Source organism: Gambusia affinis, linkage group LG23 (genome assembly GCF_019740435.1).
Source record: "Gambusia affinis linkage group LG23, SWU_Gaff_1.0, whole genome shotgun sequence".
Classification (NCBI taxonomy): domain Eukaryota; kingdom Metazoa; phylum Chordata; class Actinopteri; order Cyprinodontiformes; family Poeciliidae; genus Gambusia; species Gambusia affinis.
Window position 1 is genome coordinate 5,067,385 of NC_057890.1, and position 14,780 is coordinate 5,082,164.

Genomic DNA, 14,780 nt, shown 5'->3' on the forward strand with positions numbered 1-14,780 from the left:
TTATAGAGGTTTTCTTCCACATTTACCACCCAGCAGCACAACCCTAAACGTACAGCCAGAGGGAATGGCCTAGTCAAAGCCCACAATGTACTACTATTAGTCAATCTCATAAAATCCTAGTGAAACACATTCAGATTTGTAATCTGACCACATTTGAAAAAAGATTAAGGGCTATAAAAATGTTTCCCCTGGACCTTTTTGTCCTTCGGAAACTTGACATTTTAGAAATATATATATAAAAAAAGACTTACTGGGATTTACAAGATGAAGAAATAAAAATAAAAAAAACACCTAGGTGTTCTTTTCCACCTATAAATATTGCAGTTAAAATCCCCCCAGAATCACCTGCAAGTCATTAAATCACAGCTTTTTTTCTTTCTTTTTTTGTTGTTGTGCTATTTTACTTCAACTCCAGCCTTCCCGAGGTGCGATAAAAGTTCTGCGCCCAGCGAGCGGCACTCGATCCTGTTTGCGTTTCCACCGTCATGAGGTAAATAAGCGACGAATTAGGAGCAGGGCTGCTCCCAGGAAGAATGCCAGATGTACAGTCCGGAGGAAATCCAATAGAGTCAAGAGTGTAATCAGTTTACTGGAGACAAGCGGGGAGCATGGGGGAAGAATTTGAGAGAGAAAGGCCGTGGAGGATGACAGAGCCAATTAGAGCGCGGCGCGGTATGAATGCAGGACAGAGACGTGTGCAGATGAGTGAAGAAAACAGCTTGTTATTTCAAAGGGAAATAAAAAATTAGAGGAGTTTGAGGGGTGAGCGCCTGTTGCTTATTGCTTGTTTTTTCTTTTCTTACAGCTTCTCAACACAATCAGTTTCCCAGAGTCCCTCCGTCCCCTGTCATGTGTTGGCTCTGCACCCCCTGAGCGTTAGCAGCCTATTACCCAGGGTCATAGTCGCAGTGGCTTCAAGGCTGACAAGTGCATCTGAAAGCACTCAGGCGACGCTGAGAACCACATTAAATTCTATTATTGCCGCATAGTCACTTCATCCCTATTCAGCTGAAGTACAGGGAGGCAAATTTACCTTGCGAGAGACAGAGTTCATCTAATAGATGTGGCTTTATATCCTTTTCCCTCTTTTCAATGGAATAAAGCCACGGTAACAAATGCAAACAGCAGGGCTGTCATGTTGCCAGCTATTTTTTCCTCCGGTTCCTCTATTGTCCACACGTTTTCATAAATACATATTACTGTCACTGTACATTCTGCCCTCGCTCCATTTTTCTCTCCCCCCCCCCTTCTCTCCTCCTGTGTTTCTGCGTGAAAAGCCCTATTGTCAAGACGTGGTCATTTCCTTCACAATGCCCCGTGCAACATGGTTCCATTTTAGCAGTAATGGCCTTGTCCTTTTGGGGGAAGTGAATTCTGAATGGCCCCCGTGGTAAACACAGTGTAAGACCTCAGAGCAGGTTTGAAGGTCTGCCAGGCAGCCGGGGCGATCACAAGCTGACTGGAGGGGATTTATTGAAGAGGTTCGCTCAAAGAAACGCAGAAGAGCAAAACCTGGAGCACGTCGGAGCTGCGGAGATGAAAAAGGGCTTAAAAATTAACCTTTTACAACACCATTTGGGAGTTTATAAAAAGTACTTTTTATCTTCTTCTTCTTTTTTTTAAATCGACAGGAACTTCCTCCATCTTACAAGCCGTATCCCCTTTTGAATATTGCTCACTCTTCCTCCCGTCTCTCCCTCCTCTCCCTCGTCTTTCTATCTCCTCCTTTCCAGGATGTCTTCCAAGCGACCAGCCTCTCCATATGGGGGGACAGATGGAGAGGTAACCATGGCAACCAGCAGACAGCGAGTGGAGGACGAGGAGAGCGAGGGACCAGGCGGTGTCATCCACCTCCCTCTGGCCTCCTATTGCGGAAAGGTGTCCCCTCACTCGCCCCCCAGCCGCCACTTGGATAGCCCCCCCAGCACAGTAAGGACACCTTTATGTGGGTTTGGGGGTTTTGGGTCCCAACCCTCTTGCTGTCTTTTTGGAGAGGTGAAGCACACACCTATGGGAAGACGGAGGGGTTGAAAGGTGACGTAGGTGATGCTCCATCGTCCTTCTGATCAGCTCATCTCAACCTCTATTGGTGCTTGAGAGATGTTGGTGGAATCTAAACCCGAGAACACACACACACACACACACACACACACACACACACACACACGTGGTGCTGGGGAAAAATGTTGCCTTCTGTATTTAATGAAGGCTTCCTCAGTGAGCTGGAATGACAAAAAAAAAAATAATAAAAAAAAACTGCAAATAAACTTTACTGGAAAATGTTTTCATTTGTGGATCCATTCAGCTACAAATTAACTTCCCTGACCTTGCATGTTTGTCATCTCTTAAAATGACTCTTGAAAAGAAATGAATTTTTTTGAGGGGGAAATTTTCTTTTTATTCATTTGCATATAACGGCCAAAGGATTAAAGATTTCAGAAACCTTTTTGGGATTTTGCTGTACATTTATTATATAGCACCAACACTGGTTTTAGAGGGGGGAAAAAAAATAAAATAAAATAAACAGCACAAGGCCCTTTGATGATTCACATGGAAACCTAAAAATGGAAGAATTGGATTTCCTCTGTTGGTAAATAGCAGCTTGTAGCTGGGAGCTGATTTGAATCAGAGCAGAAAGTTTCAGGCTACCATTTAAGCACTTTTAATGTTTGTGCTGCTTTGAGATAATTAGACATAAAGTTGGGTAACTGAACCCCGCACTAGCTTAGTTTCCATTGGCCATATAAGTGATTAGTGTGTAACTTAACATTAAAAAAATATTCGAAATGTGGCAATTTTGATCCAACTCTTTCAGATAAAATGTTTTGGTGGAAGGATGAGGTGTTTTTTTGTCGTAGTCGGTTTATTTAACTTTTTTTCGCATTACACAAGTCACATGATCAGAAACTCTCTACTGGCACAAACCACAAAGAAGAAGACAACAGGAAGTAGTTGGAGGATGTCTTTTAATAACTCATTGCATGAGCAAACTTATTCACATTGGATTTTAATTGTGTTTCTTATTTAATGGAAGCACAGCAATTCTGAAATTGTGTGTGGGTTTTTTTTTTTAAGGTTTGTGCACATTTCCAATGGAAAAGCTCCATCTCTTACTTCATACTGCTGCTCAGCTGACTACACTTTTGTTTTACAAAATCAAAAGGACATAATCAACTTTTTCTGCTTCCAGTTTGACACCATAAAGAGTAAACACCAAAAAGAAAAGTATTCTGTGCACTATTTGAACTCTCCATTTTCCTTTGGTGCATGATTCAAAAATAAAAACAACTCCAAATAAAAGGTTAGATAACGTGATAGCAACTGTTGTAATAAAAGTCTTACAATGCGAGCGGTATGAAAATTATTTTTATTGGATCATATTATTGATTTACTTATATTACACATTGTAAAGTTGTTATTAATTAGTAAGGCTCTCTGCTGGGGGAGCCAGCCTGCATTCTGCTGGTCAACAGACATGTAGCTCATAACTTGATAACTGCAGTTTTAAAGCAGATTTATCCTAATAAAAGCGGTGAGTCATTCTCATTTAGACTGCTTGACTTTCCATGTTTGTCATATGCAAATATTCCCCAACAGCTTTGTTTATCTAGGAAGTAAAGATGTCATGTTTAGTGGTTTTGAGGGAGCACTTTCTCAGAAAGTTTGGTGTTCATCGATTCAGGAAACCAGAACTTTCCTCGTTGTGTAAAAGCAAAACAGGAACTGTGGCAGGTCGTTTTCTCGAGGGCACTGGATGGCACATGTACTATGATGATGCGTTCTGCATCCATTTTTTGTTGTGATTCATGATATGTTTTGGTATCTGCTGCTGATATTACCTGACGTATTCCTAAGTAAGCAACCACACTGTTCATGAACTTTCATATGATTCACTTTCCTATTATGTCAATTAGGATACATTTTATTTCTGTCTGCATTTTGAGTTATTTACAGTTCCTGTCTCAAAACAAATGATGACGTGATCTTTAGGCCGATTTAGAATACTGTAAATGCCGAAAACTGTTCATGCACCTTCTTGTGTGATTCACTGCGCACCAACTTTTCCTCCGTTTGCCAAATGCAGGCCTTGTCACACGCACGTGGATAACGACCATCGACCTTTCCCCCCCATCGTGACAATAAACACTTGCACGCTGTAAAACAATAAACAGTGTTTAGGAGTTGTAATGGAAAGCTAATTCTGTAATTAGCCCTCTGATTAGGCTCTCGGGTCCCTCCCAGGCTCCATGGACTCTGCGTGTGTGACAGGTGCTGACTGTAAACCAAAGTCCTGGCCTGGGGAGGAACACCGCACACACACACACACACACACACACACACACAATGGGTTATCTGTTGCTGTTGAGGACAGCGATTAGATTAATCCAGGTTCATTTAGATTGAGTGTATACAAAATGGTGTTATCGTTGTTATCTTCAGGTGGTTGGAGAAGAAAATTCCTGAATGTTCACATTCAGAGGGACCCACAGCTGCTTCGTTACTGGATGGCAGAGAGGAGGCGCTGGATGTGGAGCATAAGCTGGCAACTGCCTGCTTATGTGTGTTGGGAATTTTTTTGAGCGAGAAAAGGAGGTTAACAGTGCCAATCCCTTCTCTGCCGACTGTCAGTGGATGGGAGTGAGGAGGAACTGAAAGCGAGAGGAGATTTACTAACCGGTGGAGGGGTGGGGGTGTCGACAGCACTCTTAAGAGATCGGGATGGGGGTCTCTTCCTCTCTGAAGCAGTTGTTGTAAGTGGGGGAAGTAAATGGCTCATCCGCCGCTGGTTGACTTGGAAGTGAGGCAGCAGTGGGACAGTTGGGAAGGAGGGGGGGTGAGATTACAGCTTTATCTTGTCATAGTGAATTAGCACGGTGCTGGAGATGCGCTCAGCTACACACTGACCTCTTCATTCCGCCTGCCTGTTCGCCTTTGGCTCCGACCGCTATACCTACACACACACACCCACGCACCCACACACACACACACACACACACTCACTACGGGATGTTTCACAAAACCTGATCGGTGTTGGATAACGCCGTTTAAAAGATTTTTTTTCGCCATGCAAACATTGGACTTGATGGGGAGGTTGTGCTGCCCAGTGTGGTTTACAACAGAATAAATGAGAAATGAGTTTCTATATTAAGCTAATAAAGGGGGGAACTTTGCTTTTAAGACTTTTAGAACTATTAAAACCTTTTCATTTGGGCTCACTAAACCCCAAATGAGATGCCAGAGAAAGTGAAAGCGTAAATGAAGTTTTCCCTGTTTTGAAGAACAGAATAACCCAGGACTGCCCCTTCCCCACCTGTTGCTTTGTGCTGCAAAAGCCACTACACTCCTGCCATGCTTACAAACAAATCTCTGGTTCCAAAACATAAACCAAATAATGATGAAATAGTGGGTTGAAAACCACTGACACTTGTTCAAATGGGCCATTCAGTCTGATGGAATGACTTTGTCTGGTGTCATGAAGCATAGCTTAGCACGTTAGCCTCTCCCCCACCTGTTGTTACGTACTGCTGGTGAGCTGGCTTACAGGCTAATAGATTTTTTTTTTGCTCTTCTACAAGAAAGACAAAAACAGTTAGAAGTTGCAAAATATACAGTTTAGGAAGCCAGGACACATGTCTGTTAAAACCACTCGGTTCTGCTCACTTAGTTGCACTTTCCTCTCACTCAAGGTGGCTTTTTAAAAATAATAGCCATCCTAAAACCCTGGGAGTTGGTCCTAGATATGCTTTACAAACATAGTATTTTACTTAACATTATCACTCCGTTAAAATATCTTACTTGCCTTTGCTTAGAATCCATCATAGTTGCAAAAAAATAAAATAAAATAGGCAGACTCTGATTACTGGGCACAACCAATCAGCGTTGTGCTCAGATATAATGCAGCTGTCCAGATAAAGACAAAAGAGACCCATTTCAGAGAAACCTGTTTAAAAGTAACTATTGTAGCACCACAATAAGTACCGGGGGTTTTGACATCTTGTTCCTTTGCCTCCTTTCTTTTCATTCCTTTCATGTTTGTTTGCAAATCCTCGCCAAAAAAAAAACCCAACAATGTTTTCACATCAGGCAGAGGCGAACATCTTCTTTCATAGACGTGCTAATGGATGAACACAAATTATTTAATTAACAGCCGAGACGCCCGCTTACACCGCGGAGAACTATACCGATCTTTCATCGAGCATTAATTCTCATTCAGTCGCTCCCTTTCCTCTCCTTTTTTTTTTTCTCTCTTCTTCTATCATTTCAATGTGTGATCACATGTGTGCGTGCGTGCACGTGGGTGTTCGTGTGAGTATGACAGATTTTACACAGCCATTGAGCAGTCTTGAGACACAGTGGTCACACTTAATTTCTCATGCCAGTGATGCACTAATGAATCAACACACGCTTGCCTGTCAACAGCGAGGGGTCGCCGTAAAATATACCGGTGCAGATTTTAGCTAAAACAGCTATTTAAAAAACACAGCAAAAAGCAGCTGCAGTGTCGGATATGGATACCAGGCATTGGGAGGAATTTTAAATTTAAGATTATTGCTTCTTTTAAGGGCTCGATTGGAGTTTTAATTGTATTAAAATATGATTTAAAGCTGCCAGAAGTAAAGTAATGTGTGTTTAGTGGTTTGTCCCAGCCTGAGGGTCTCCAGGGTCGGTGCCTGCGTTTAGCCATGGCATGTAAAGGGATTTGCTGCATTGTGTGTGTGTGCGTGTGTGTGTGTGTGTGTTAGCAGGGTTTCTGAGTTTTGTGAAGTAGTCTATCGGGGAGATTGGCAGCCCTGGCGTGGACCTGAGTCTCACCCCCCTGCGGGGAGCGATCAGTGACATCCTCAGTGTGTGCGTGTGTGTGTGTGCACGTGTTTTAGACGAGCAGCTGTTTCCAGCTCTTCCTACTTGCCACATTGTCCATGCCTTGATCCGCAGCGACGCGCCAAGCATTAAATGTTTTTTCACGCGTACACCTTTCACAGCCCGAGACATGTCAGGCTGGGGGTTCCAAAAGAAAAAGAAAAGAGAGAGAGAGAGTCAGGCAACAGAGAAAAAGGAGGAAGGGTAGCAAGCCGAGGGAGTTTTAAAAAATAAATAACAGCAGCATATACGCTGGCTGCTGGGGAAAAAATAGCATTTATATTTTTTTTTTTTTTTTTTTTTTTTTTTTTGCTTCCTGCATTTTTTTGGCAAGAGTAAAGTGTTTTTCAACCAACCTCCCCTCACAGATGAGCTTAAGAAGACAAAAGTTGTTTAATTCGGTTCCATTGCAGAGGCAGTAAAAGGATAAAGAGAGTGAGGCGCAATTTTTACTTTGTTCCAGTCATTTGGAAGAGAATTGACATCTGCAAACTAAAGGCAGAACCGCCCACACTACCAGCCTGCCTCATCCAGTGCATATAAATACATATATGCACACACACACGCACACACACACACCTACAGGCTATGTGCACTGCCAGTGTCACATATATAGCAAAAGAAATGGGTAAAAAAAAAAAAAAAAAAAAAAGGGCTGCTCGTACACATGCACTGAGCAGAGGGCATGAACATTTACAGTGCTCCAAATTTCCGTTTCTACTCATGAATAAATGCATGTTGATGAGAAAAGTTTTTCAACCTGCGTTACAGCAGGAGGAGAGCTGAGTGACACCCATTTACATCATAAAATCTCTCTTTTTAAAAAAAAAAAAAAAAGGTTTTTCTGTTTGGTCTGCGCGTGCGGCGCGTGGATTAGGCGCTCGGAGGTTGATTGGGAAAGAAGCATAAGCATGTTAAGATGCCTGCAGGATCAGGCTGTCTGTCGGAGCCGGAGCCCCCGATGCAGCGGCTCCCCTGCTAATTCCGTTTGATCGGGAAATGACCTTTATTGTTGGACGCTGCCAGATGACATCTCCCTGGCAGCTTCTCGACAGCAACATACCCACCTCCCCTCTTTCCCCGTCTCCCCTCCATATTCTTGTTCCGTTTGTTTTGTTTGCGCAACATCTTTCTCGAAAGAAAGAGTGCGGCTCTTTTAAGTAGGCACTGGATTAGATAAATGGGATGTGACAGGTGTGACCGTTGCCTTCAAGACGCCTGCTCTCTGTCTCCCTGTATCTCTCTCTTTCAACTTGCTCCTCTTCCATTTCTTCTAATAACACCACTTCTCTCTCTCTCTCTGTCTTTCTTGTCTTTGGATGTTGCGCTTTCCTCGACTTTCCATGCTCGCGCACCTTCTCTGCCTTCAGTTTTGTTGCATTCTGATCCAACTCATAATCCCGAAGAAATCCGCTTTTTTAAGCCTGATATGTCCTAATCGGGACTATAGGGGAGAAATGGAAGCGGCACAGATAGTCGGGAGCAGCCGCGTGGTCAGGTGATGGAGGGGAAAGAGGAAGGTCTTTGAGGGCTTTAAGATCACAAGACTCTGCTGCAGTGTTAATGGCCGAAGCAGAAGTTCACTTAAGCCTCATCTTTTTCCTCATATTAGGAGAACCGTGAAAAATTTTACAGTGCAATACTAATTTGGGACAAATTCCTTCTGTTTCGACACTTAAATGTTTCCAACTATTAAACAAAGGAAGCTGTAAAATGATGATTTAATTTGTTAAAAGTTGAAACCCAACCCAGACCTCGTCCCCCTAAACTTAATACCAACTGCCACACTTCTTCAATCAGTCCTGACTTTAACTAGGCCACTCCAAATCCTTCACACAGCTCTAAATTGAACCATTTAGAGGTGCCTCTTCTCCTGTGCTTTGGATCACTGTTGTTTGAGCAAACCTCTCTTAGTAATTGTTGAATCATAAACATTGACCTTGAGTGAGGCCTGCGGTGCTTTAGGTGTTGAGCTGGGTTCCTCTTTGACCTCCCAGATGAGTAGTGGTTGCTCCTCTGGCGCGACTGTGGTAGGCTGGACTCTATTATTGCGTCAGTGCATGATCTCATGCTGAAACATTTGGAGAAACAGTAGAGTTATTCAGTGAGGAAAACAATCCCATCTTCATGCAGATATCGGCACACTTCCTGTGAATACTGTACATTCACCTCTTTCCATTAGTACAGCATGTGTAGGTTCACAGAGAGATAGATTTGACTATTCCTCAGAGTCTAGATTGTCTGATCTACCGGTTTTCTAGAAGACTTAGGTCTGAATATACATGGAAGTGTCAATGTTTTGGAGTGAATGTATTGTGAAATCTATCATGGTTCTCATCAAAACTCCTGCAGCATTAAACATCCTCCCACCTGCTCAACCAGTGGGATGAGAAACTTCTTCACCTTTTTCTTTGTTTTATACTAAACTCCCATGGAGGGGATTTTTTGCTTAATCTGAGTCTATTCTCGCGTGGCATACAGTTGATCAAAATCCTCATGTCTGCATCTGTAGTGGTAGAACAGGAAGTGTAATTTTGTTGCCATCATTTCCAAAACAACTTGTTGGCAACTAGATGACATCTTGTGGTTATTATGGAGACCTGATGTCACTACATTCAACAGTTTTGAAACAGGGAGTTTTGTTGTAAAAATAATAAATTGTAAAAATAATTTTAAAAAAATGGTTCCATTGGATTTTTTTTTAACATAATTATCAATGGCATGCATGATAATTTCATCCTTGCAAATTTTTCCTTAAGTTTTTTTAAATAAAAGTAAAATAAAAAAAAGAACACAAAAGAATCTTGGTGCCGCAATAAAAGACTAACTTGAATTTAAATCCTATACAACTTTTGAATCCTAATAGCCGCGGTCGCAGCTTGTCCGTCTGCGGCGGTGCTATGTGCAAGAACGTCTGGGAACGGATGGGTGAATTATTGAGCGTGCTGACTTATTCAGAGTGTGGAAACACAACGAGCCGAAGTGAGAGAGTCAGTGAGGTGTGGAAAATGCCAAGTGATAATGCTCTTCTGGACCTCTCATATGGAGCTGGGCCACGAACAATGAAAGCATTGTCAATATTGAAAGCCAATGAGAAAAGAAAAAAAAATACTTATTTTGTTCCTTTGTTTTTTGTTGTTGTTGTTTTTAAATAGGATCTCTTACATAAGTATTTTTCAAATGAGAAACAGAAGAGAATAAAATCTGACGTTTGCGGCCCGGAGGGCCTCGTTTTTGACTGTGATCCACCTGCACTCGAGAAGTAAATCTTTAGTTAATACACCAAGTGATATTTAATATCGCTGGAATTCCTGTGCACACAAACAGACAGAGGTCCTAAGCAGCAGTGCATGTGTGCTGCCGTCTCAGGTGGCATGCCTTATACTGTAGATAGATTAGCCAAAGATTAACCTTGTGGACCATTGACCCTCGTGCTCACAAAGAGCTGAGGTGACAGACTGACTCATTTGTTGTTGGAATGCCACAGCACACCTTCGTGTATCAGAGTTCAAGAGGAAGAATGCCAGCGTGAGTACGTTGTCCCCGTCTCCGGCATACGGCGAGAAAATCGCCACACCGTTCCGTCGGTTGCGTGCGTTTGATGGCGCCCTCCCTCACAGGGTTAATTGGCCTGAGCCGGCCGTAAGTCCATAATGCCGGCTGTAGAAACAAACACAGGTTTTACCGGGCCAAAGATTAACCTGCTAAAAGTTACTTACTGCAGCCTTCACCTGCCGCCGTTTGGCAAAACGGTTCACGCCACCTTGACTCTGTGTGGCTGCACAGCTCGGCAAGACGTAGCCGCAAACCTCCAATGTGACGTTTGTAAGGATTAAATGAGGTACGATAAAACAAACTACGAGAACAAATTTTGCTGAACGAGCATTTGGTGCAGCGATTATTGCAAGAAACGATAATATTGTTGTTTTGAGGCCATTTTCAAGTAATTCATTGGCATTGGCAAAATAATGCAAGTTTGCCCTTTAGGAGACCAACAAACTTAATTTTGTAAAGAACTCTTAACACCAGAACCGGAAGACATCTTAATTATCCAAAATAAAACACAGCAATTGATAAGAGTAGAAAATGTTATTGCCACCACCATGGGGGAATGGTATGTTCAGGGAAACCCACAGTGTTTGTCTTTGTCACACAAAAGGTTTTTATTACATGCTGGTTTTCCATCGTTCAGAGTGACGTCAGAACACCAAAGGCCCACCATGTTGTTTGGCTGTTTTACAACTTCTATTTATGTGGATTTCGAGTTCAGGTTAACTCACACTCGGGATTGGTCGAAATAAATCAGATCTCAAATTTGGTGTGACAAAATCTGATTTTATTTGTGAGCCATGTTGTCCAGACAATTGATACGTGAGATGCTCAGAACTTATGGGGTAGTTTTATAATTGAACTGTGATTTTAACTTTCTGTTTGCCTTCGTGTTCATGTTGTTTGTTCACTAATTTTCTCTAACAAACCTCAAAAGCCTTCGTAGAAGAGCTGGATGAGCTACACACAAAGTTTAATAATTATGGGACTTCTGAAGGCAGCTGGTTTATTTTTGTGTATTTGGAGTACAAATTTATTTGGAAAATTTTTTTTTTTTTTCCTTCCTTTAAAATCTATTTACAATTTAGCATAATTTTGTGTTGGTCTACTGCATAAAACCCAATAAATTCTGGTAATGCTTGAGCAGTTTGAAAGATATGAAAAGCCACTAGGTACTCACACAAAGTTTTATATGAAGGGAATATAATCAACTATTTAGCTACAAGCTGCACAGATGCTCATTCAAAAACAAGACTTTGTGAATTTCAAGAGGTTAGCGCACTTTCAACGTGAAAGAAACACCGAAGGATAATTAGTCCTGGTGAAAAGTTGGATAAAGGCACAGAGCGTTTACTTTTGCCTGCACTGTGTACATAAAAGTTGTTGTTTTTCATGGAAATGACTTGACACCTCTCCAGCGTTTTGCTCTTTCAAAAGGAAAGCGTTGTTTGCCGTTTTCTCTGTTTGCTCGAGACGCACCCTCAGCACTCGCTATGATGAATCTTAGGGACAAAAAAAAAATACTACAGCAGCTCTGAAAGTTGGGCGCGCGATTTGGAGCGGTGGCGCTGGACGTCCCTCAAACGCAAAGGCTTTGTGATTAAGAGTTAGCGTTGACACTTTAGAGTGAACCGGGTGTCTCGCTGTCGTTTCATGTGTTCGCTCTGTCAACTACCTCCAAGTCAGTCAAATGCAGATTCCAGTGGATGCGAGAGAGACGGAAGAAGTGCGCCCTAACTTGAGATAACTGGCTGGGGATGAAAGTTGCTGGATTGGGTTGTAAGAACAAGAGAGGGAAGAATAAAGAGTTGGAAAGAAGGACGGAGATAATGAGTTGGTCTGTGCCAGCTCCTCCTCAATCTCTTTACTCCATCTACAGTTGCATTATGTCTTCAAGTTTGGGTGATTTTTCAACTAATAAAATGTCATCCGTCTTTCTTGATCCTCTCTGCCCTGCAGGAGCACGATGGCATCAAGGGGAGCTCTCTGAGTCCTTACCCACAGCACAACGCTACCTCACCGGGCAAAGAGGAGGGCGGAGGCGGGGGGAGACCCTGCAGCGACGGCGGCTCGGCAACCGGCACCCTGGGGACCCCCGAGAGACGCAAGGGCAGCCTGGCGGACGTCGTGGACACGCTGAAGCAACGCAAGATGGAGGAGCTGATCAAAAACGAGCCAGAAGGTCAGTGACGGAAGCCCAGATGTTTCGGTTTCTCCGGCTTGTCTGTTCTTTCTTTCTTTCTTCCTTTCTTTCTTTCTTTCTTTCGCCGTACCTTCTCCATGCCTCTTCTGCTCTGCGCTGAACCCACTCATGTTCAGACAAGAGGAGAGCCTTTGTTTACCCAGAACGCAAACCGACAGCTTCAGCTGCTTGGGCCTATTGTCCGCGACGCTTTGCATATTTATCACAACCTGACAAGTAAGATGTGCACTCGGATGCATGTGTTCAAGTGTGAATGTTGGCCGCTTGGAAAAGTGTTAACAACTCTCCAAATGTTTGCTGCTTTAAAATCCGGAGACGGACTCGTCTCGGTTACAAAAACACCTCACCACCTTTTGGATGATGCATTTTAAGCACTCAGATAAAGATTTCTTACTGTTCAGAAGGGAGAACCAGAGATCTGGCAGAGCCCTACAGAGCTTTGCACCACTAACCTCCGCATTTTTATTCGCAAGCAGAGCCTCAGGCTACTGGTTGGAGTCATGCAAAGAGATAAATTTAGCCCATGGCTAATGCTCATTTATATTGAGTGGATAAATGATGTCAAATTCCCTGGAATGCATGCTACAATCAGAATGTGATATAAATCTCAGCAATGGGTGTCTGTCTCTCTTAGGAAGATCATTTTAATAGCACGCCACTTTACTGGAAGGGGTGAGGGGAATTCTCAGTCAATATCAGTTTTCAATCAATCCTCTTAACAATGGCTTGAATTGATTTTTTTTTTTCTCTTCAGCTCACTTTAATAAAGCAAAGCAAAACCCAAACACTGTTCATGAACATCTCTTTATGGCTCTTGAGATTTTGCCTGAGAAAAACATGTTGAAAATGTCACATTTCCACCTCAATTTTAGTGTCCAAATGCAGCCAAATGCAAACATCCGAGGCAAAGTCGTCTTTTCAGCAACATTTAACTCAGGAATAGAAAATTCTGGACCAGGTAGAAGTCAACCTTTGATCAAGTTCCCTGCGGTATGTTAAGGACAAACAGAAAAAGCCGAAAAAGTGATTCATAACCATCCGTGATGGTTTTCTATGCATTAAACCTCGACCAGTTAAACCCGCTCCTCCACCTGACTCCAGCTTGACAAACCTTTTCTTGGCTTATCTCATTGACTTTTCCTGAGGTCATTAAAACAAATGTTTTCCACTAAGTCACATTTTGGTCAGCACATAAATAATTCCTCCAAACTTCATTTAAGAGATCTACACGAAGACGCCATCGTGATCGCGTGTTTGACCTCTTGCGGCGCTTTACATTTTCTCAATTTGTCACACTCTGCAACGACAAATTCCAGTGACAGGAGAAACCTGAAACTGCGAAACATGGCAGAAAAATGATACGAGGACAAGGAGACTGGTTGGGGTTGATTAAGTAAATTCAGGACAGTTCTGTAAGAGGATGTTGGAGGCTGCAAAAGTGTAAGAGGGTTTGCATTAGAGCAGGACGAGGAGCTGAAAAGCCAGAAATACAATGAAATGGTTTGGACCAAACCATATTCATGTGCTCATATTTCTTCAGGTAGGAAATGATTTCTATCTAAACTTGACATTTAGATCCATCCTGAAGGGACAAAGACTAAACTTCCTGTTCCCTAAGGCAGCCTAAAGCCAGGTTAAGTTACTAGTAGTTCTGCTTACACTAATGCAGCTTGATCTAAGTTTCTAGTGTTCTGAAAACGCATCAGACCTGTCTAGACCTAGTCAAATACATACTACAGCAATTGATTTTCCTTCTTTTACGCACTAAGACTTCTCCTCTGGTCTCCAAAGCCACTGCAGCGGTGCATTCAGGCATCCTGAAACACGCCGCTTCAAACTCAACTGACATGAAGCCCAAAAGGTGAAAGAACAGCAGCGCAGCTTGCCTTGGAGTGTAGGTACATTTTATGTGTTTCATGCCCACCCCAAACAACATCAACAGGCTTTCATTTCAAGCTGTGATGTCGTAACCGTGTTTTTCGAAGGCTTTCAAAGCGCCCGCGACGGCTGGTGAGCTCTTGCCGTCTGCTTGTTTTTATTCCGGCCGATAAAGAAGCCTGTTGTGGCACATTTTACCGAAAAAAAAAGAAGGTTAAAAAAAAAAGGACTGTTTTTCGAGCTGAACTGTAATTGAGGTGTGTTTTGGGTTGTTCGCTGCTTCGCTGGA

General features: G+C 42.7%; 1 protein-coding gene across 18 annotated transcripts in view; it reads left to right on the forward strand.

The window, feature by feature from the left end:
- The window catches only part of sox5 (SRY-box transcription factor 5), a 251,315-nt gene that overhangs the window by 154,747 nt on the left and 81,788 nt on the right, over positions 1–14,780 (forward strand). For all 18 annotated transcript variants that reach the window (XM_044107512.1, XM_044107510.1, XM_044107513.1 and 15 more), the window contains 2 exons: positions 1,734–1,929; positions 12,370–12,592. In XM_044107512.1, the coding sequence (XP_043963447.1) occupies positions 1,735–1,929; positions 12,370–12,592 (418 nt within the window). In that variant the 5' untranslated portion in view covers position 1,734. The remainder of the gene's footprint in view (positions 1–1,733; positions 1,930–12,369; positions 12,593–14,780) is intronic.